Genomic DNA, 23,296 nt, shown 5'->3' with positions numbered 1-23,296 from the left:
GCCTCCCAAAGTGCTGGGATTACAGGCGTGAGCCACCGCACCCGGCCAAGGGATTTTAAGTAGGATAGTGATATACAGTCTGCCTTCTGTATCTGCAGATGCAAAGAACTACAGATGGAAAATATTTGGAAAAAAAGACAATACAACAATAAAAAACAATACAGTTTAACAATTATTTACATTGTATTAGATATTAAAAGTAATCTAGAGATGATTTAAAGTGCATGAGATGATGTGCATAGATTATTTGCATTTAAATCATCACAATAATAATTATATATATATATATTTTTTTGAGATCAAGTCTTGCTCTGTCGCCAGGTTGGAGTGCCACCACGCCCAGCTAAGTTTTGTAATTTTAGTAGAGACGGGGTTTCACCATGTTGGCCAAGATGTTCTGGATCTTTTGACCTCGTGATCCGCCTGCCTTGGCCTCACAAAGTGCTGGCATTACAGGTATAAGCCACCGCGCCCAGACTATATGCATTTTATATAAGGGACTTGAGTATCCCTGAATTTTGGTATCTAAGAAGGTGTCTGGAAACCAGTCCCCTGGGGACAGCAAGGGACTATTGTATGTCACAAGGATGCCCTGACAGCAGTGTGGGATGACTTGTAGAGAGCAAAGACTGGAGGAGGAAGGAAGTGGAAAGGAACACAAGAGAAAAACAGAAAAAAAACCCACAAAACTAGTTCTCACTGGGGAAAGAAAGCAATGTAATTCATCAAGTATGAAAAGCAAGGCACAAAGGCTTTTTCACTTAATCTGCATAGTAAACACGTATTGCTATTCTCTCTTTTTTTTTTTTGAGACAAAGTCTCACTCTCGTCCCCCAGGCTGGAGTCTAACGGCACAACCTCAGCTCACTGCAACCTCCATCTCCTGGGTTCAAGCAATTCTCCTGCCTCAGCCTCCCGAGTACCTGGGAATTACAGGCGCCTGCCACCAAGCCCAGCTAATTTTTTTGTATTTTTAGTAGAGACAGGGTTTCACCATATTGGCCAGGCTGGTTCCAAACTTCTAACCTCAGGTGATCCACCTGCCTCGGCCTCCCAAAGTGCTGGGATTCCAGGCGTAAGCCACCGGACCCGGCCAAATATTGCTATTCTCTTATATGTGTGAGACTCTAAGAACAGAGTCTCATATGACTACGAGGGTCTCATACAAGTCTCAAGGTCACAACAGGTACTGAGTAGTCAACTCAGCATTTAAAGCTGATTTTGTTGTCATAGGAACGGCAAAAAAATAAATAAATAATGTGTCTGTGATGTCATGTACACTCAGAATTTTTATTTTAAAACAAAGAATCAAACTAACATTAATAATGGAAAATCCATATGGAAAGATTCACAATCTTCTCAGTGAGGAATAGGAAAACAACTTCCCTGCCTTACTGCCAACCTGTTTGAAGAGCCAGAAGTTGACGTGAAGTTGGAAGGTCACCTTTCCAGCTAAACCCCACTCCATAGCTAGGTGCATTTTGATTAGAAAGTTCCACGAGCAGAGGGAACAGTGACAACTGAGAACCAAAATACTGCCATTGGCAAGGGTTTGGCTAAAGGTTCTGAGATGTGTAAGCACCAAGAAGGGAAAGGGAGATTGAGCAACATATGAAAAAGAGGCTGTAGGAACAAACACAGAGAAAATAAGTCAACAATAACGTACTTGCACCCAGAGCAAAGTGACAGTGCACATACATTCATCCTCTCAAGTGTGGCTACACTGCACATTGACTCATACTATCTCAAACGTGGTTTATTGGAAAGATTCAAGTCCCCTCAGGGCACTCGGCATCGGACCACAGTGACATGGTAACAGACATACGCAAGCGTGCGGTGACCCTAAAGCCATAACACACTTGAGATAATAATCGCTCAGGAAAACGTCCTCTCCCAGAGCTGAAGTTACACATTCCAAGTTTGCTGTAAACATTCTTTGGGGAATTCCTTTAAAAGTATGAGTTAAAATAAAACAGAAAAACAACACCTAAAATCTCCTAAAGAACAAAGTAGAGAAATAATGAATCTCTACCAAGAACCATTATTTTAGGTTTCTCGTTTGGATGGCTCCCACAAGATAGGTGGCAGGATTACTTCAAAAGTCATGAGACTACTTACTACAAGAAGAAGGAGTTATTTCGTCCAGTGAGGGGAACAGGCTTTCTAGAAATCACTTTCCCTTCCCTCAACTCCATCCAAAATTAGAACCCATCAACTGCCATTAACTACAATGCCCATATTAGTTAATAATCCTAGATTTCAAGTACTACTACCTGTAAACTATTACCTTAAATTTCCAAAGGAAATCAGTAGCTTTATCTGCACCTTACTTTTCTTCTCCTGTATCCCCTTATGCGGCAATATTAGAACCCAAGGGAGGAAAAGCTGGCAAAGTTGTCATATGCCAAGCGGCCAATCCCTCCTGAAATGAAGGTAGGCTCACTCGGTCTCTCCTAAGCAGAAGAGAATGTCCAGGAAATAAAATATTTAAAAAGCCATTGAAAGTCCAACAAACCCCAGCCTTGGGGTGCTCATGGAGTGCGTGGGATGAGAAAGGAACCAAGTAGCAGCATTCAGAAGCAGTCCCGGGTTCATCCTGATGAGGTCTCTCCTGTGTTCAGGGAGAGATGGCTTTCCCATGCTGGGAGGGAGGTGGAAGGGGCATGACTCAGACATTGGTGGTGGTCTCCTTGGGAGGCTGGATGCTGTTCATCTCCATGACGCTGTCCTTCCCAGATCTATCTGTACCTTGTACCTGCCCTTCAAAGGCCCGTGTGATATCCTCAAAAGTCCTGCCACGGGTCTCAGGGACTTTGAAGAAGGTAAAGGCCAAGAAGGTAATGAGGAAGCCAGTGAAGATAATAAAAACGTAGGCTCCTAAATAGTGCTAGTGAGAGGACAGAAGAAAGGAAGGTTTCTATAAAAATCTGGTCATTGACAAACTCAATTTCCTTCACATTCATATTTCCAATATGCTTCAAGCTATAACCCTTCCATATTTAATAAAAACAGAGGCTGGGCGCAGTGGCTCATGCCTGTAGTGAGCCGTACCCGGCCTTGAGTATTATTTTTAAAATCTGTGTTTCTGAGCTGGGTGTGGTGGCTCATGCCTGTAATCGCAGCACTTTTAGAGGCCGAGGCGGGTGGATCACTTGAGGCCAGGAGTTTGAGACCAGCCTGGCCAACATGGCAAAACCTGTCTCTACTAAAAATACAAAAAAAAAAAAAAAAAAAAAATTGCTGGGAGTGGTGGCATGCACCTGTAATCTCAGTTACTCAGGAGGCTGAGGCAAGAGAACCACTTTATCCCAGGAGGCGGAGGTTGCAGCGAGTTGAGAGTGAGCCACTGCAGTCCACTGTGGGCAACAGAGCAAGACTCCATCTCACATAATAAAAAAATGAATAAAGTTCCCAGTTTTGCCATTCCATTTCAATCTTTCCTGCCGTCATTTTTTTTCCCGTGTGTTATTGAAAATCTGGTTTATAGCCCTTGATGTCCAATCTTTCATGGCATCAGTAATTACAGTAGTCCCCAGTTACCCACAGGTTTTTTTTTTTTTTTGAGATGGAGTTTTGCTCTTGTTGCCCAGGCTGGCATGCCATGTTATGAGCTCCACTCACCGCATCCTCTGCCTCCTGGGTTCAAGTGATTCTCCTGCCTCAGCCCCCTGAGTAGCTGGGATTACAGGCATGTGCCACCACGCCTGACTAATTTTGTGTTTTTAGTAGAGATGGGGATTCTTCATGTTGGTCAGGCTGGTCTCACACTCCCGACCTCAGGTGATCCTCTCAACTTGGTCTCCCAAAATGCTGGGATTACAGGTGTGAGCCACCATGCCTGGCCACTTTTTTTTTTTTTTTTTTTTTGAGATGGAGTTTCACTCTTGCTGCCCAGGTTGGAGTGCAATGGTGCCATCTCAGCTCACTGCAACCTCAGCGTCCCATGTTCAAGCAATTCTCCTGCCTCAGCCTCTCAAGTACCTGAGATTACAGGCGCCTCCTGCCACCACACCCAGCTAATTTTTTGAATTGTTAATAAAGACAGGGTTTTGCGATATTGGCCAGGCCGGTCTCAAACTCCTGACCTTGTGATCCGCCCACCTCAGCCTCCCAAAGTGCTGGAATTACAGGCTTGAACCACCTCACTCATCCTCTTTTTTCTTCTTCACAATTTTATGGACAAAAGATACATTCTTAGGCTGGGCACAGTGGTGCATGCCTATAATCCCAGAGCTTTGGGAGGCTGAGGTGGGAGGATCACTTGAACCCAGGAGTTTGAGACCAGCCTGGGCAACATAGCAGGCCCCCGCCTCTATTCGTAAATTTTTTTGTTTTGTTTTGTTTTTGAGATGGAGTCTAGCTCTGTCACCCAGACTGGAGTGTCATTGCAAGATCTTGGCTCACCACAAACTCCACCTCCTGGGTTCAAGTGATTCTCCTACCTCAGCCTCCCGAGTAGCTAGGACTACAGGTTAGTGCCACCACACCTGGCTAATTTTTGTATTTTTAGTAGAGATGGGGTTTCACCATGATGGGCAGGCTAATCTCGAACTCTTGACCCCAAGTGATCCTCCCGCCTCCGCCTCCCAAAGTCCTGGGATTACCCGCTTAAGCCACTGCGCCTGGGTGCAATTTAAAACTTATGGATTGTTTATTTGTGGAATTTTCCATTTAATACTTTTAGACTCAGGTAACTGAAACTGCAGATGAGGAAGGACTATTGTTTAATAATAATAATAATAATAATATATTTTTTGAGACGGAGTTTCACTCTCGTTGCCGAGGCTGGAGTGCAATGACCCGATCTTGGCTCACGGCAACCTCCGCCTCCTGGGCTCAAGCGATTCTCCTGCCTCAGCCTCCCGAGTAGCTGGGATTACAGGCATGCGCCACCATGCCCGGCTAATTTTGTATTTTTAGTAGAGACGGGGTTTCTCCATGTTAGTCAGGGTGGTTTCTTTTTTGTTGTTTTTTGAGACGGAGTCTCGCTCTGTCGCCCAGGCTGGAGTGCAATGGCCGGATCTCAGCTCACTGCAACCTCTGTCTTCCGGTTTACGCCATTCTCCCGCCTCAGCCTCCTGAGTAGCTGGGACTACAGGCGCCCGCCACCTCGCCCGGTTAGTTTTTTGTATTTTTTTGTAGAGACGAGGTTTCACGGTGTTAGCCAGGATGGTCTCGATTTCCTGACCTCGTGATACAGCCGTCTCAGCCTCCCAAAGTTCTGGGATTACAGGCTTGAGCCACGGCACCTGGCATGGTCAGGGTGGTTTCTACCTCCTGATCTCAGGCGATCCGCCCGCCTCAGCCGCCCAAAGTGCTGGGATTACAGGAGTGAGCCACCTCCCCCAGCCTGACTACTGTATTAATGCGTATCTTCAATATATCAGCCTAAGTAGGCTGGTTTTAAGACAAGGTGAGTTGGCCAGGCGCGGTGGCTCACACCTGTAATCCCAGCACTTTGGGAGGCCAAGGAGAGCAGATCACCAGGTCAAGAGCTCCTGACCATCCTGGTCAACATGGGGAAACCCCGTCTCTACTAAGCATACAAAAATTAGCTGGGCGTGGTGGCGCACGCCTGTAGTCCCAGCCACTCAGGAGGCTTGGGCAGGAGCATTGCTTGATCCCAGGAGGTGGAGTTTGCAGCGAGCTGAGATTGGGCAACTGCACACCAGGGCGAGACTGTTTCAAAAAAATATAGATAGATAGATAGATAGATAGATAAAGTTGAGTTTACTTACTGCAGCAGAGGGGAAGAACAATCCGACTAGGAAGTTGGAGGTCCAGTTGGAGCAGCCGGCCACTGCCATCGCAGCTGGGCGGGGGCCCTGGCTGAAGAGTTCGGCCACAATAAACCAGGGAATGGGACCTGGTCCAATTTCAAAAAAGGCCACAAAGACCAAGATAGCCCCAATACAGACAAAGCTCATCCCATTATAGTCATCCTGTAAGAGGAAGGAACAGAGAAAATTAAATTAAAAGACAGTATAACCCAGAATCTAGGCTCCCAGAGGCAACTAATGCAAGTTCCTCCTGTCTCTGACGTACAATACAATGTGTGGCTGTGGAATCAATAGGCTTGGATTTATTTCTGTTTTTATGTTTTGAGACAGGGTCTTACTCTGTTGCCCAGGCTAGAGTGCAGTGGTGCTATAACAGCTCATTGCATCATCGATCTCCTGGGCTTAAGCAATCCTCCCACCTCAGTCTCTCAAATAGCTGGGACTTGAGGCATGTGCCACCACACGTGGCTAATTAAAACACAATTTTTTTTTCTTTTGGCTGGGCACTGTGGCTCATGCCTATAGTCCCAGCACTTTGGGAGGGTGAAGTGAGGGATTATTTGAGGTCAGGAGTTGGAGACCAGCCTGGCCAACATGGTGAAACCCTGTCTCTACTAAAAAACACAAAAATTAGCTGGGTGGTGGCGCATGCCTGTAATCCCAGCACTTTGGGAGGCCGAGGCAGGTGGATCATCTGAGGTCGGGAGCTTGAGACCAGTCTGACCAACATGGAGAAACCCCGTCTCTACTAAGAATACGAAATTAGCTGGGCGTGGTGGCGCATGCCAGTAATCCTAGCTACTGGGGAGGCTGACACAGGAGAATCACTTGAACTCAGGAGGCAGAGGTTGCGGTGAGCCAAGATTGCACCACTGTACTCCAGCCTGGGCAACAAGAGCAAAACTCTGTCTCAAACAAACAAACAAACAAAGAATTAAATTAGATAATTTATTTTATAGACTACAACAATGTTCTATAAATGTAAGGATTCTAACAGTTTACCTCCAGTTCTCTGAAGACCCACGTTTCTTAAAAACTCTGGGCATCCTGCTTCTCTCCTCTGACTTTATTGACAAACTGCAACCTTAACAACCCACCCCTTGTGTCACAGAAGTCAACTGTAACCTCTCTCCTCCTTTCCCCCTCCCTCGCTTTTCTTCACTCAAAGGGCACTCACCTTTAATAACAAAGAAACAGTCATGAGCATGGAACAAACAGCCATCCCTCCAAGGCCTATCATATGCAGAGTCCTTCTTCCTGTCCTTTCCACCAGAAATAGCTGGAAGAAGAATATGACATGAAACTTCAGTTTTCCTTCCCATGAAAACAGTGTCTGAGCTACTTGAAATCTGCCTTACCAACAGCAGGACACTTGTTACGGATACACCTCCTGTGATTTATGATTCTATATACATACATATTGTGTTCCATTCACAGGTCCTGGCTCAAAATCCCCCTAGCCCTTGGTAGAGTCTTTTGTCATAATATTGGGATGCCACAGGCCTCAGAAAATACAATTCTTCTCTGACTTTCTCCTGCCCTCCCACTTGGCAGGACACTAGTCTGACTGAGTCATAAAACCCTCATTTCAGAGAGGGTCCTGCCCCACCCCCTAGAGGAAGAAATGCTATAGAGAGGCCAAAATAATCCAAACAGACAGGCCTGGCTGGGTTCAGATCATTCCCTTTTTGTCCAATCACATTTCAGAACAGTTGTCCATGCTTCAATCATGGAGAATCAATTAAGTCTGCATAAAAGGCCCAAAAGGCAGGTGTGGGGAGCTTCCAGATATCTGAACCCGTGGAAGCTGACAGGAAGGTCAGCAACAAATCATCAATGCGCTAGGAGTGCACCCCAACTCCACGGAGACAGAGGCTCCCACGCTCAGGGTCCCTCCAGACCTCGCCCTGTGAATCTCTTCATCTGGTTGTTTATTTCTGTGCTTTAAAATATCCTTTAAATCAAACCAGGAAACATTTTCCCTGAGTTCTGTGAGCCACTGTAGCCAATTAATCCAACCCAGAGAGGGTATGGTGGGAATCCTGACCTATAGCTGGTGGGTCAGAAGCACAGGTAAACAACCTGGAGCCTGTGATGGGCATCAGGAGTGGGGGGCAGTCTTGGGAACTGTGCCACCAACCTGTGAGATCCGATGCTATCTCCAGGTAGTGTCAGAATTAAATCACAGAACACCTAGATGGTGTCCACTGCAGAACTGATTGCTTACATGATGGGGACAAATCCTTAAATATTTTGGGGGGGGGTCACAGAAATCTTCTGTTATTGTTGTTGTTTTAGTGTAAAAACAGGAAAAACAGTTTGAAAGTTTTTCCAAACACCTCTCCTCCAATTCCAAGTTCAAAGCATACTATATAGTCCCTTCTATACTTCCTCTTTTCCCATCCATCCCATATTTGCTTGAAGAGTGAAGACTACATTCAGCATTTAATGTATCTCTTTTTACCAAAGGAAAATTAAACAACAGTCTGGGCGTGGTGGCTCACACCTGTAATCCCAGCACTTTGGGAGGCCAAGGCAGGCGGATCACCAGAGGTCAGGAGTTCAAGACCAGCCTGGCCAACATAGCAAAACCCCGTCTCTACTAAAAATACAAAAAAGAGTTGTGCGTAGTGGCGCATGCCTGTAGTCAGAGCTACTCGGGGAGGCTGAGGCAGGAGAATCACTTGAACCCAGGAGGTGGAGGTTGCAATGAGCCGAGATCGTGCCACTGCACTCTAGCCTGGGCAACAGAGCAAGACTCTGTCTCAAAAAATTAAAAAAAATAAAAATAAATAAACAACAAAAAAGGTGTAACTAAATAATGGTGGAACTGTGCAATCCATCTTTGAACATCTGTAGCAAGGATTCTTTTCTTCCCCCAAAATTATCAAACCATCCAACTTACAGAAACTACAGTGAAGACAGTATTAACCACACCCGCGCCAATGGTGGCATAGATGGGCTCTTCAACACCTGCATCCTTGAAGATTCCTGTTGAGTAATAGAACACCTAGTAGAAAAGAAAACATGCAGCTTTCATACAAACTTCATACCAGTTACACAGAACCCTCAAAAAATACTTAAGGCTAAGCGTGGTTGTGCAGGCCTATAATCCCAGCACTTTGGGAGGCCGAGGCAAGCAGATCACCTGAGGTCAGGAGTTCAAGACCAGCCTGGCCAAGACGGTGAAACCCCATCTCTACTAAAAATACAAATATTAGCCAGGCATGATGGGGCACACCTGTAGTCCCAGCTTCTTTTTTTTTTTTTTTTTTTTTGAGACGGAGTCTTGCTCTGCCACCCAGGCTGGAGTGCAGTGACCGGATCTCAGCTCACTGCAAGCTCCGCCTCCCGGGTTTACGCCATTCTCCTGCCTCAGCCTCCCAAGTAGCTGGGACTACAGGCGCCCGCCTCGTCGCCCGGCTAGTTTTTTGTATTTTTAAGTAGAGATGGGGTTTCACCGTGTTAGCCAGGATGGTCTCGATCTCTTGACCTCGTGATCCGCCCGTCTCGGCCTCCCAAAGTGCTGGGATTACAGGCTTGAGCCACCGCGCCCGGCCAGTCCCAGCTTCTTGGGAGGCCAGACAGAACGAGACTCTGTCTCCATAAAATAAAATTTAAAAAATACTTAAAAGTCCCCAGAGGGGCCGGGCGCGGTGGCTCAAGCCTGTAATCCCAGCACTTTGGGAGGCCGAGACGGGCGGATCACGAGGTCAGGAGATCGAGACCATCCTGGCTAACACGGTGAAACCCCGTCTCTACTAAAAATACAAAAAACTAGCCGGGCGAGGTGGCGGGCGCCTATAGTCCCAGCTACTCGGGAGGCTGAGGCAGGAGAATGGCGTAAAACCCGGGAGGCGGAGCTTGCAGTGAGCTGAGATCCGGCCACTGCACTCCAGCCCGGACGAAAGAGCAAGACTCCGTCTCAAAAAAAAAAAAAAAAAAAAAAAAAAAAAAGTCCCAAGAGGTTAAGAAGTCCTTACGGTTTTTGTTCAATCCTAATATCCCTTCTGCAAATGAATTATCTTCTGAATCTTATCTCCTTTCTCTCTTTTTTTTTTTTTGACGGAGTCTCAATCTGTCACCCAGGCTGGAGTGCAGTGGCACGATTTTGGCTCACTGCAACCTCCATCTCCCGGGTTCAAGCGATTCTCCTGCCTCAGCCTCCCAAGTAGCTGGGATTACAGGCTCCTGCCATCACGCCTGGCTAATTTTTGTATTTCTTTTTTTTTATTTTATTTTTATTTTTTTATTTTATTTATTTTTTTTTGAGACGGAGTCTCGCTCTGCCGCCCAGGCTGGAGTGCAGTGGCCGGATCTCAGCTCACTGCAAGCTCCGCCTCCCGGGTTCACGCCATTCTCCTGCCTCAGCCTCCCGAGTAGCTGGGACTACAGGCGCCCGCCACGTTGCCCGGCTAGTTTTTTGTATTTTTAGTAGAGACGGGGTTTCACCATGTTAGCCAGGATGGTCTCGATCTCCTGACCTCGTGATCCGCCCGTCTCGGCCTCCCAAAGTGCTGGGATTACAGGCTTGAGCCACCGCGCCCGGCCCCTTCTTTTTTTTTATTTTGAGACGGAGTCTCTTTCTGTCGCCCAGGCTGGAATGCAGCAGCGTGATCTCGGCCACTGCAACCTCTGCCTCCCGGGTTCAAGCGATTCTCCTGCCTCAGCCTCTCAAGTAGCTGGGATTATAGACATGTGCCACCAGGCCCGGCTAATTTTTTGTATTTTTAGTAGAGACAGGGTTTCACCGTGTTAGCCAGGATGTTCTCGATCTCCTGATCTCGTGATCCGCCCACCTCAGCCTCCCAAAGTGCTGGGATTACAGGTGTGAGCCACCGTGCCCAGCCATTTTTGTATTTTTTTTTTTTTTTTTTTTTGAGACGGAGTCTCGCTCTGTCACCCAGGCTGGAGTGCAGTGACCGGATCTTGGCTCACTGCAAGCTCCGCCTCCCGGGTTTACGCCATTCTCCTGCCTCAGCCTCCCCAGTAGCTGGGACTACAGGCGCCCGCCACCGCGCCCGGCTAGTTTTTTTGTATTTTTTAGTAGAGACGAGGTTTCACTGGGTTAGCCAGGATGGTCTCGATCTCCTGACCTCGTGATCCGCCCGTCTCGGCCTCCCAAAGTGCTGGGATTACAGGCTTGAGCCACCGCGCCCGGCTTATTTTTGTATTTTTTTTTTAGCAGAGACAGGCTTTCGCCATGTTGGCCGGGTTGGTCTTGAGCTCCTGACCTCGTGATCTGCCCACCTCAGCCTCCCAAAGCGCTAGGATTACAGGTGTGAGCCATTGCACCTCGCCCTCTTTTCTCTTTTTAAATGTTCTCAATTTTAGCTACTAATTTCCATTGTTCCTTCTAACTATGCTTATTTCCACTGTTCCGTTTACTCTTGCTTATGTCCACTTCACCAACTTATATGAAGGTGTAATTCCTACTAACTGGTTTCTTTTTTATAAGTTGAGACAGCAACTCTGTTGCCCACACTGTTCTCAAACTCTTGGTCCCAAGTGATCTTCCTGCCTCTCAGCCTCCCAAGTTGCTGGGATTATAGGCATGTGCCATCACGCCCAGCTAAATGCTTGTTTAATTGACTCTTCCCCAAACCCTCAAAACATTGATAGGCACATTGATGTCTCAATTTGATAGTGAACTAATTGAATAACCTTATCCTGCTCATTGAATAAGCAGAGGTTGGGCTGTATTTCCTAGGCCTAGGCCCTTTTGAAGTGTTTTATGAAATAATACCAGCTACTATTGTAATTTAATATATATTAAATAAATTCCTATGTTTGTTATTTACTAGGCACTGTGCTAAAATGTAAGGTTGCTGGCTGAGCACAGTGTTTCATTCCTGTAATCCCAGCATTTTGGGAGGCCAAGGCGGGCGGATAACCTGAGGTGTTCGAGACCAGCCTAGCCAACATGGTGAAATCCTGTCTCTAATAAAAATTTAAAAATTAGCTGGGTGTGGTGGTGGGTACCTGCAATCCTAGCTGCTTGGGAGGCTGACGTAGGAGAATCGCTTGAGCCTGGGAGGTGGAGGTTGCAGTGAACTGAGATTGTGCCACTGCACTCCAGCCTGGCCAACAGAGCGAGTCTCTGTATCAAAAAAAAAAGAAAAAAAAAAAAGAAAAAAAAATAAGGTTGCTACAACTACCATAGCTACGAGAAATTGGCCATGTGCGGTGGCTCACGCCTCTAATCCCAGCACTTTGGGAGGCCGAGGCGGGCAGATCACCTTAAGTTGGGAGTTCAAGAGCACCCTGACAACATGGAGAAACCCCATCTCTACTAAAAATACAACATTAGCAGGGCATGGTTGTTCAAGCCTGTAATCCCAGCTACTCGGGAGGCTGAGGCAGGAGAATCAATTAAACCCAGGAGGTGGAGGTTGCGGTGAGCCGAGATCACACCAGTGCACCCCAGCCTGGGCAATAAGAGTGAAACTCTGTCTCAAAAAAAAAAAAAAAGAGAAAAGAAAAAATATTAAAATATTGGACTCAGACCACAAGTTAACAAGGGAACATTATCTAGGTTACCCAGCTTCGCTTCAGTTTATTTCACCCAGAGTATTTGCCTCCATACCAATATTTATTAGTCTTTTTGATGAATATGGACTTCTACATTGGGATTTACCTTCTCAAGAAATAACTCTCTAAATCCCTAAGATGTAAGATATAAACTATGTATATTTATATTTTCTAAAACAAGATTATAATTGGCCAGGCGCAGTTGCTCACAATTGTAATCCCAGCACATTGAGAGGCAGAGGCAAGTGGATCATCTGATGTCAGGAGTTCAAGGCCAGCCTGACCAACAAGGTGAAACTCCATCTCTACTAAAAATACAAAAATTATCCGGGTGTGGTGGCAGGTGCCTATAGTCCCAGCCACTGAGGAGGCTGAGACAGGAGAATTGCTTGAACCTGGGAGGCAGAGGTTGCAGTGAGCCGAGATTGAGCCACTGCACTCCAGCCTGGGCAACGGAGCAAGACTCTGTCTCAAAACAAAACAAAACAAAATCCCAACATATTTTATGATGACATCAAGCTTGTGGGGAAAGATAGTAGGTTGGTGCAAAAGTAATTACTTGAGCAGTTTAAACAAGCAATAAATAGTTATGACAATTCTCTTTATCATAATGTCTACACATCAAAAACCTAATGTACATGTACACATCTCAATAAAACTTCTTGGGCCAGGCGAGGTGTCTCACGTCTGTAATCCCAGTACTCTGGGAGGCATAGGCGAGCGGATCACTTGAGGTCAGGAGTTAGAGACCTGACTAACCTGGAAAAACCCCGTCTCTACTAAAAACACAAAATTAGCCAGGTGAGGTGGCGCATGCCTATAATCCCAGCTACTCAAAAGGCTGAGGCAGGAGAATCACTTGAACCCAGGAGGCGTAGGTTGCAGTGAGCTGAGATTGCGCCACTACACTCCAGCCTGGGTGACAGAGTGAGACTCCACCTCAAAAAAAAAAACAAACAAAAAACAAACCATAGTTTGCACAAAAGTAGGCTGGAAACGTGATTTCCAAGCCTGCTATGCATCAGATTGATTGACTGATTTTTAGGTGGTGCGCACCACCACGCCCAGCTAATTTTTATATTTTTAGTAGAGATGGGCTTTTGCCATGTTGGCCAGGCTGGTCTCTAACTCCTGACCTCAGGTGATCTGCCCATCTCTACCTCCCAAGTGCTGGGATTACAGGCGTGAGCCACTGCCCCCGGCCCAGATTTATTTTTTTACAGACAATTTCCAGCCCTTTTACACAGAGACTTTCCATTCAGCCGACTCAGGAACCCCATCCCCCATAATTCTGGTGCAGCCAGCTTTAGGTGATGATTATATGTGGAGCAAAATCCGCTCATTGACTAAATTGGGAGCCACCTTAGTCCAACAATAATTAATGTACAGGCCGGGTGTGGTGGTTCATGCCTGTAATCCCAGCACTTTGGGAGGCTGAGGCAGGTGGATCACTTGAGGCCAGGAGTTCAAGACCAGACTGGCCAACATGGTGAAACCCCATCTCTACTAAAAACGCAAAATTAGCTGTGAATGGTGTTGGCCGCCTGTAATTCCAGCTACTTGAGAGGCTGAGGCAGGAGAATCACTTGAACCCGGGAGGTAGAGGTTGCTATGAGCTGAGATTGTGCTACTGCTCTCTAGCCTGGGTGACAGAGCAAGACTACCTCTCAAAAAAAAAAGAAAGAGCCAGGTGTGGTGGCTCACACCTGTAATCCCAGCACTTTGGGAGGCCAAGGCAGGCAGATCACAAAGTGAGGAGATAGAGACCATCTTGGCTAACACGGTAAAACCCTGTCTTTACTAAAAACACAAAAAATTAGCTGGGCGTGGTAGCACGTGCCTGTAGTCCCAGCTAATCGGGAGGCTGAGGCAGGAGAATCACTTGAACCAGGGAGGCAGAGGTTGCAGTGAGCCAAGACTGCACCACTGCACTCCAGCCTGGGTGACAGAGCGAGAGTCTGTCTCAAGAAAGAAAGAGAAAGAAAGAAAGAAAGAAAGGAAATGAGGTGGTAATATCACTTATGTCCAGGAGTCAAGCCTGGGCAATACAACATGACCCTGTCTTAAAAAAAAAAAAAACAAAAAAAAACTTGGGAGGAAATACACAGTAGTTAGAAAGAGCCTCCTAGGTGATTGGTGATTTTGATGAATCCCAGTCTCAAATTCCTCATTTGGAAATGATAATGTAGGCCACACGTGTTACTGGAGAAAAATGTGCTTCCGAGACCTTCCAGAGCAGCAGACTCGGCAGGTGAGGCAGCTACGTGCAAGCGTAGCCCTGAGAATGAGCACCTCTTTAAAGAATGTACCTTGCATTATTTCTGTGCCTATTACAAAAAAAAGAAAGAAAGGAAAAAGAAAAAAAAGAAAAAAAAAGATTGTGCCTGAGGCAACTCCCTACCTGCCTCACGACAGTCCTAGCCCTGCAAAACAGGATTAGAAAAAAATCACCTGTGGGAAATTACAGATGATCCATGAGCACTCTGAGGGACAGACTCCTCCCACTTCAGAGTATGGTATGTGTTTGCTTGCTCTTGCTTTCCCTCCCTCCCTTTCTCCTTTCTTTCCTTTCTTTCTTCCTTTCTTTCCTTTCTTTTCTTTCTTTCTTTTCTTTTTCTTTTTCTTTCTTTTCTTTTCTTTTCTTTCTTCTTCTTTCTTTTCTTTTCTTTCTTCTTTCTTTCTTCTTTCTTTTCTTTCTTTCTTTTTTTCTTTCTTTCTTCCCTCCCTCCCTCCTTCCTTCTTTCTCTTTCTTTCCTTTCTTTTCTTTCTTTTCTTTCTTTCTGCCTGTCTTTCTTTCTTTTCTTTCTTTCTGCCTGTCTTTCTTTTTGTCTTTCTGCCTTTCTTTCTTTTCTTTCTGTCTGTCTTTCTTTTCTTCTTTCTAGAAGGACTTCTGCTCTGGTTGCTCTGGCTGGAGTGCAATGGCGCAATCTCCACTCACTGCAACCTTCACCTCCCAGGTCCAAGTGATTGTCTGGCCTCAGCCTCCCGAGTAGTGCACCACCACGCCCAACTAATTTTTGTCTTTTTTTTTTTTTTTTTTTTTTAGATGAAGACTCTCAGTCTGTCACCCAGGCTAGAGTGCAGTGGCACAATCTCAGCTCACTGCAATCTTCACCTCCCGGGTTCAAGTGATTCTCCTGCCTCAGCCTCCTGAGTAGCTGGGACTGCAGAGGCACACTGCCACCATGCCCGGCATTTTAAGTGAAATTTTGTAAGACACCTTTGACCCTAAAGTATCATACTCACAGCATTGATCCCAGAAAGCTGCTGAGAGAGCTGGAGCACAATGGAAATGATGATGGGCTGTCGGTAGCTGGACACTCTAAAGAGCTCCAGCACGGTGACTTGCTTTTCTTGTGACATCCTTGCACTCTCATCTTTCATCTCCTGGATGTCTTGGGATACATCCTGGGTGCCCCACAACCGCTGGAGGACTGGTGAAAAGAAGAAAGAGGAAAGGATAAAGACAATGTGCTGCCCCAAATTCATTCTTCCTGTAAGGCAGCCAGGAAAGGACTGCATGAGATGAGGTGATCGATAGCATCCCTTCCTGAACCTGCCTTCTCACCTCATTCTTTAGGGGCTGAAAATTTTACTCAAGAGTAATCAGAGCCCAGCGCGGTGGCTCATGCCTGTAATCCTAGCACTTTGGGAGGCCGAGGCGTGTGGATCACCTGAGGTCAGGAGTTCGAGACCAGCCTGGCCAACATGGTGAAACCCCATCTCTAATAAAAATACAAATTAGATGGGCCAGGCATGGTGGCTCACACCTGTAATCCCATCACTTTGGGAGGCCGAGGCAGGCGAATCACAAGGTGAGGAGTTCGAGACCAGCCTGGTCAACATGGTGAAACCCCATCTCTAATAAAAATACAAAAAAAACAAGGCCACGCGCGGTGGCTCAAGCCTGTAATCCCAGCACTTTGGGAGGCCGAGACGGGCGGATCACAAGGTCAGGAAATCGAGACCATCCTGGCTAACCCGGTGAAACCCCGTCTCTACTAAAAAAAATAAAAAAAAATAGCCGGGCAAGGTGGCGGGCGCCTGTAGTCCCAGCTACTCGGGAGGCTGAGGCAGGAGAATGGCGTGAACCCGAAAAGGCAGAGCTTGCAGTGAGCTGAGATCCGGCCACTGCACTCCAGTTTGGGCGACAGAGCGAGACTCCGTCTCAAAAAAAAAAAAATTAGCTGGCGTGATGGCACACGCACCTGTAGTCCCAGCTACTTGGGAGGCTAAGGCAGGAGAATCACTTGAACCTGGGAGGCAGAGATTGCACCACTGCACTGCAGCCTGGGCGACAGAGCAAGACTGTGTCTCAAAAAAAAAAAAAAAAAAAAGTTGCCCAGGGGCGGTGGGTCATGCCTGTAACGCCACCACTTTGGGAGGCCAAGGCGGGTGGATCACGAAATCAGGAGATTGAGACCATTCTGGCTAATATGGTGAAACTCCATCTCTACTAAAAATACAAAAAATTAGCCAAGCATGGTGGTGGGCGCCTGTAATCCCCGCTACTCAGGAGGCTGAGGCAGGAGAATGGTGTGAACCTGGGAGGCGGAGCTTGCAGTGAGCCGAGAGCGTGCCACTGCACTCCAGCCTGGGCGACAGAGGCAGACTCCATCTCCAAAAAAAAAAAAAAAAGAAAGCACAAAATTAGCTGGGCGTGGTGGTGGTAGCACACGCCTATAATCCCACCTACTCCGGAGGCTGAGACAGGAGAACTGCTTAGAATCCAGGAGGCGGAGGTTGCAGTGAGCTGAGATTGCACCACAGGCTGGGCAACAGAGCGAGATTCTGTCTCGAAAAGAGGAAAAAACAAGGAAGAGTAATCAGAACCGTCTTCACTTGGATTCTGATGGTCAGGGAAAGGGTACGAGAGAAAATAGGTCCAGCGCCCTCATCCTTAAAACAAACCACAACCATATACTTCGTATACTAAAGAGTGAAAGATACTCACTCCACTTAGCCTTCTCCTCTTCTTTTCTGTTAATGAGCAAAAATCTGGGACTTTCAGGGCAACATGGAAGGGTTGCACTTTGTAGGATAGCAGGAAGGATGGTGAAGCCCAATAGCACCGGCCATAGCTCTTCAGACCCAAGGATGAATTCCAGACCAAAGATCTAGTAACCACACAAAGATAATGCTATAAACCCCATACTTCATAGGCCACAAGTTCATTAAAAAACAAGTTGGTTGGGTGCAGTAACTGACACCTGTAATTCCAGGAAGGCTGAGTCAGGTGGATCAGGAGTTAAAGACCAGCCTGGCCAAGATGGTGAAACCCCGTCTCTACTAAAAATACAAAAATTAGCCAGGCGTGATGGTGGGCACCTGTAATCCCAGCTACTCAGGAGGCTGAGGCAGAGAATTACTTGAACCCAGGAGGCAGAGGTTGCAGTGAGCCGAGATCGTGCCATTGCCCTCCAGACTGGGTGACAGAGTGAGACTCCGTCTCCAAAACAAAACAAAACAAAAGTTCAGAAAATCATACATTATTTTACCATTGGAAAAAATTAAAAAATTGCCAGGCACAGTGGCTCACGCCCATAACCCAGCATTTTGGGAGGCCGAGGCGGGTGGATCACCTGAGGTCAGGAGTTTGAGAACAGCTGGGCCAACATGGTGAAATTCTGTCTCTACTAAAAATACAAAAATTAGCTGGACGTGGTGGTACGCACCTGTAATCCCAGCTACTCGGGAAGCTGAAGCATAAGAATAACTAACCCAGGAGGCAGAGGTTGAACTGAGATCGTGCCACTGCACTCCAGCCTGGGGGACAGAGTGAGACTCTGTCTCAAAAATAAATAAATAAATAAAAAAGGAAAAAAGAAATTGTGTTTCTTTTCCTTTCTCTACTCAACCTGCTTCTTGAGCTACTATGTATGAATTATAGTATCAATATCTAAAATTTCCATATATAATTGAACATATGCCAGATATTCTTCAGTGCTTTATCTATGTTAACTTTTTTAATGACCCATGAAACTAACACTCATTAAGTTATTCTTCAGTGCTTTATCTATGTTAACTTTTTTAATGACCCATGAAACTAACACTCATTAAGTATGAGAAGTTCTAGAGTACCTGGGCCACCAGAATTCCAATCACGATGCCCAGCTGGTTGAGAGTGCCAAAGGCACCCCGCAGGGCAGTAGGCGAGACCTCTCCAATGTACATGGGCACAAACCCTGTGCACAGTCCACAGAAGAGGCCGATAACCAAGCGGCCCAAGATCAGCATTTCAACCGACTCAGCTATTTTACACAGTCCCATAAGGCAGCCACCAGCGACAGCCAACAGGTTGACAATCAGTATTGAATTGCGCCTGTAAGGTTAATCAAAGACAAAGTGGAATTAGCAAAGTGAATGGCTCCTAACCTCTCCTCTTCTGTCCTCATTATTCTGCTCTTCTCCAGGCTCATATCAACTCCTTTTTTGGTCTAACTTTTCTTTTTCACTTTCTTTCTTTTCTTTTTTTTTGAGACAGAGTCTCCCTCTGTTGCCCAGGCTGGAGTGCAGTGGCGTGATCTCGGCTCACTGCAACCTCTGACTCCCATGTTCAAGCAATTCTGTGCCCCACGCTCCCGAGTAGCTGGGATAACAGGCACCTGCCACCACGCCCGGCTAATTTTTTTGCGTTTTAATAGAGATGGGGTTTCACCATCTTGGCCAGTCTGGTCTTTAACTCCTGACCTCATGAGCCACCCACCTTGGCCTCCCAAAGTGTTGGGATTGCAGGTATGAGCCACCACACCCAGACCTTTTTTACTTTCTATTATTAGAACATTTCTAGTTGGGAGCCAGGCATGATGGTGCCCACGGGTAGTCCCAGCTACTCAGGGACCTGAGGTGGGAGGACTGCTTGAGACTGGGAGGTTGAGGCTATTGTGAGCTATGATTGGGCCACTGCACTCCAGGCTGGGTGACAGAGCAAGACCCTGCTTCTTGGGCAGAGGGAGGGCAGAGGGGGAAGAACATTAGCAAGTAAATTAGGTTGCCTTATCAGTTTTTAAATGTGAGTACCACTCCATTTCTAGAATATCTAATTGGCAAATTAAAACAGTTCCTTCGTCAGTCATAACTGAAAATATATTCTACCTTCTAAAATAGATTACTACGCTAGTATAAAATAAGATTCAGTTTTCAGCCAGGCGTGGTGGCTCATGCCTGTAAGCTTAGCACTTTGGGAGGCTGAGGTGGGCGGATCACCTGAGGTCACGAGTTCGAGACTAGCCTGGCCAACATGGTGAAACCTCATCTCTACTAAAAATACAAAAATTAGCCGAGTGTGGTGGCGGGTGCCCATAATTCCAGCTACTCAGGAGGCTGAGGCAGGAGAATTACTTGAACCAGGGATGCGGAGGTTGCAGTGAGCCAAGATTGCACCATTGCACTCCAGCCTAGGTGACAAGAACGAGACTCTATCTCAAAAAAAAAAAAAAAAAGAAGATTCAGTTTTCTTTTTTTGGCCATTATCTACATTTGCCAGAGACTAATGATAATTCCTACCAATCCCGTGTAAGATAACAAAAACATTTATATGAGACCCCAATTTTTTTTTTTTTTTTTTAGAAAAGTAATCAACTTTGGACCTTGTAAATTAAGTATGTTTCTGGAAACCCCATAGTTGAGCTTACTAGGGAATAATTCTGAACTAGCCCCAGCTGGACTGCAAAGGCCAATCACTCACACAGTTCATCTCTTGCCCAGCTGGGCGGGAGCTACGGAGGGTAGTGGAGCTCCACGCAAGGGCAGTCATATTCGAGGCCAGCTGGACTAGGTTTCCCTTGATTAGAATTCAAGGTGTTCTTATTCAAAGGCATCATCATCTCCCTGCCCTAACTCTCCACACTTGTCCTCAGTGCAGCTGTAGAGCCCACTTCCTTGCCCAGTTTCTAGTCAATACCTGCCAAAGCTGTTGACGAAGAGTCCGACGGAAAAGGAGCCGATCATACCCCCGACGGAGAATATGGCCACAGACAAGGACCAGAGAGACGTGAGCAGCACCTCAGAGGGAAGGGCATTTGCCTTCTCCGTCAAAGTTTTCTTGATAAATTCCTTTATGATCTGCAAAATAAAAGGGTTGGTGGGAGGACACACTATTACAGTTGGATGAGAACAAAAGATACAAATATGCTGGGCGCAGTGGCTCACACCTGTAATCCCAGTGCTTTGGGAGGCTGAGGCGGATGGATCACCTGAGGTCAGGCGTTGGAGACCAACCTGACCAACATGGTGAAACCTCGTCTCTACTAAAAACACAAAATTAGCGGGTTGTGGTGGCAGGCGCCTGTAATCCCAGCTGTTCGGGAGGCTGAGGTAGGAGAATAGCTTGAACCTGTGGGGCGGAGTTTTGCGGTGAGCCGAGATAGCGCCATTGCACTCAGGCCTGGGTGACAGAGCGAGACTGCGTCTCAAAACAAACAAACAAAACAAATATTAGGGATTATTTCCTCCCTAGAGAATCAAGGGAATAAATAGACGGGAATGGAAGAGGCAGATAACATTGGAGTTAATGTTAACTCTCCCTGGAATAGTAATTTTTCATTTGTCCTGAATATCCCAGTAGGTGGCAGCACTGATGTTCACACCGGCCCTCTGCTAAGCGAATCCAGCTTCTTTGTACCTAACCCCTAAGGGATAATACAGGAAGTGTATCACTATGGGTGAAAGAGTGGGAGGAAGAACAGCACCGCGCAGGGTTCAGGGAGTAAATGAGCTTTCTGCTTGGATTAAATGACCCCACTAATTTTCCCCACCAATATTGTCTCCATCTTCAGTCTTGGACAGGATAGATACAAAGTTTGTCTTAAAATCCCCTAGTTTGGGGAGGGACCTTCACTAACTGTGTTGTCCAGGATGGTGTTGAACTCCTGGGCTCAAGTGATCTTTAGGCCTCAGCCTCCAGAGTAGCTGGGACTCCAGGCAGGTGGCACCGTGCCTGGCCTTGAATTCTGATTTCTTGAAACTTTACTTAAAGGAGTAACTTCCCTATTCCAGATTCTAATTCTTGTGGCCTGGTACTCACTATCTCAGGAGCATTGATGACTCCAGTGTTGTAGCCAAACTGGAAAGAGCCGATTGTAGCAACTGTGATGGCAAAGATCAGAGCTGGGGTGACCTGGAGGGAGGGAAGACAGGGAGGAGAGAGTGGTCCTTAAAACTTGTGATTGGTGACTGTTTCTTATTAATTATGGAGCCGTATTAGGAGAATTTGACCTATGAGTGGTATGAAAAGGACAAACATCACATGAGATTTAGGTAATTAATGGGGAAGACGAAGGAATAGATTATACTAAAGAACTTATCTGAAGATAAGAATGTGAAGTTAACTTGGTGAAAGTAGAAAGAAAATTAGGGAAGGAAGAAGTTAAGAGAAACTGGGTTGGTCAATTTGGAAATATTTAAAAACTTGCATCAGGTAAAGGTAGGCACAGAATGCCACTCAAGAACTGGGGGGGGGGGGGGGGGTGCAGAGGACAACACAGCCCTGGGTAGGATCACTAAGAATTGATCATTTTGGAAACAAACACAGTGCAGTCTGATCTGTACCCAGACTCCACAGAAGCCCAGTGGTGGTGGTGGGGGACGGTGGTGGTAGTTTGTGTCTTCACTGCTGGGCAGCTCTTTGAGTCTCTTATCTCTCAGGGCCATGTAACCTACTGGATCTACCCACTGCATCCTGTTCCCACTTGAGTCTTCTGGTTTATTAAATACTGTTCTGCTATCCCTAGCCTAACCCCTGGATGGGGGAAGAAAGAACACTTGGCTCACTACAAACCTAACAAATAAGACATTTCTAGCTGGGCATGGTGGCTCATGCCTGTCATCCCAGCACTTTGGGAGGCCGAGGCAGGTGGATCACCTGAAGTCAGGAGTTCAAGACCACCCTGGCGAACATGGTGAAACCCCATCTCTACTAAAGATACAAAAACTAGCCGGGCATGATGGTGTGTGTCTGTAATCCCAGCTACTAGGAGGGGCTGAAGCAGAAGGATCGCTTGAACCTGGGAGGCGGAGGTTGCAGTGAGCCGAGACCATGCCACTGCACTGCACCCTGGGCAACAGAGCAAGATTCCGTCTCAAAAAAAGTGAAAATAAAAAAGAGACATTTCTTAGTGGGGGGAACCAGTCATCTTCACCTTGCCTGGAATAATTCAGCTGGGGAAGTGGATAATATTTTAGATTGCCACCTTGGGGCAGCTCAATTTGTATACCTGAAGCCATCTTCTATGTCCTTTCCCACCCCCCCACCAATCCCTTCAAACTTTCCTATCTTAAATTCCTCTCCTTTCAGGTCAGACAGGGTAGATAGCAGGCTGGAAGCTTCAGTGGGAGAACTGACCTTGCCTGCAGCCTCCCAGACGTCTCAGTCACAACTAAGCATCATTACCCTGGAGGACCCTGCCAGTACAATGCTGTCACATCTTTTCCCTTTTAGTAAAAGTCCCTTCTTTCTCCTCTCATCATTCACTATCTTTGAGAGCCTTATTTTTTTCATTAGTCTTATAACTTTCCATCCCTTCTCTTATTTTCCTTCATTTTCTTTCTTTCTTTTTTAAGTAGAGATGGGATCTCACTGTATTGCCCAAGGCTGGTCTCCAACTCCTGGCCTCAAGTGATCCTCCTGCCTCAGTCTCCCAAATGCTGGGATTATTTTTAAAGGTTACAACTGGAATTCAACTGAGTCTTGAGAATCTAAAAAATGTGTTGACCTGGGCACAGTGGCTCACATCTATAATCCCAGCACTTTGGGAGGTCGAGGCGGAAGGATCACTTGAGCCTAGCAGTTTGAGACCAGCCTGGACAACACAGTGAGACCCCTTCTCTATATATATAAAAAAAAAAATTAGCTGGGTGTGTTAATGGCAGATGCCTATAGACCCAGCTACTTGGGAAGCTGAGGTGGGAGGATCACTTGAGCCCAGGAGGTAGAAGCTGCAGTGAGCTATGATCATGTCATTGCACTGCAGCCTGGGGAACAGAGT

General features: G+C 46.5%; 1 protein-coding gene across 1 annotated transcript; it reads right to left on the bottom strand.

Moving 5' to 3' along the window:
• Positions 1-1,276: 1,276 nt before the first annotated feature.
• LOC117090574 (solute carrier family 2, facilitated glucose transporter member 3-like) lies at positions 1,277-21,433 on the bottom strand. The gene is made up of 9 exons (XM_033222935.1): positions 21,337-21,433; positions 20,215-20,375; positions 18,393-18,633; positions 17,266-17,428; positions 15,558-15,745; positions 8,686-8,790; positions 6,958-7,059; positions 5,739-5,942; positions 1,277-2,887 (listed from the first exon to the last, which is right to left on the bottom strand). The coding sequence occupies exons 2-9, from the start codon at positions 20,259-20,261 to the stop codon at positions 2,669-2,671; spliced, it is 1,269 nt and encodes a 422-aa protein (XP_033078826.1). The 5' UTR covers positions 20,262-20,375; positions 21,337-21,433; the 3' UTR covers positions 1,277-2,668.
• Positions 21,434-23,296: the final 1,863 nt, after the last annotated feature.

The sequence above is a fragment of the Trachypithecus francoisi genome, unplaced genomic scaffold (assembly GCF_009764315.1).
Source record: "Trachypithecus francoisi isolate TF-2019V2 unplaced genomic scaffold, Tfra_2.0 Lachesis_group11, whole genome shotgun sequence".
NCBI classification, from domain to species: domain Eukaryota; kingdom Metazoa; phylum Chordata; class Mammalia; order Primates; family Cercopithecidae; genus Trachypithecus; species Trachypithecus francoisi.
This window is presented reverse-complemented; position numbering and strand designations above follow the sequence as displayed.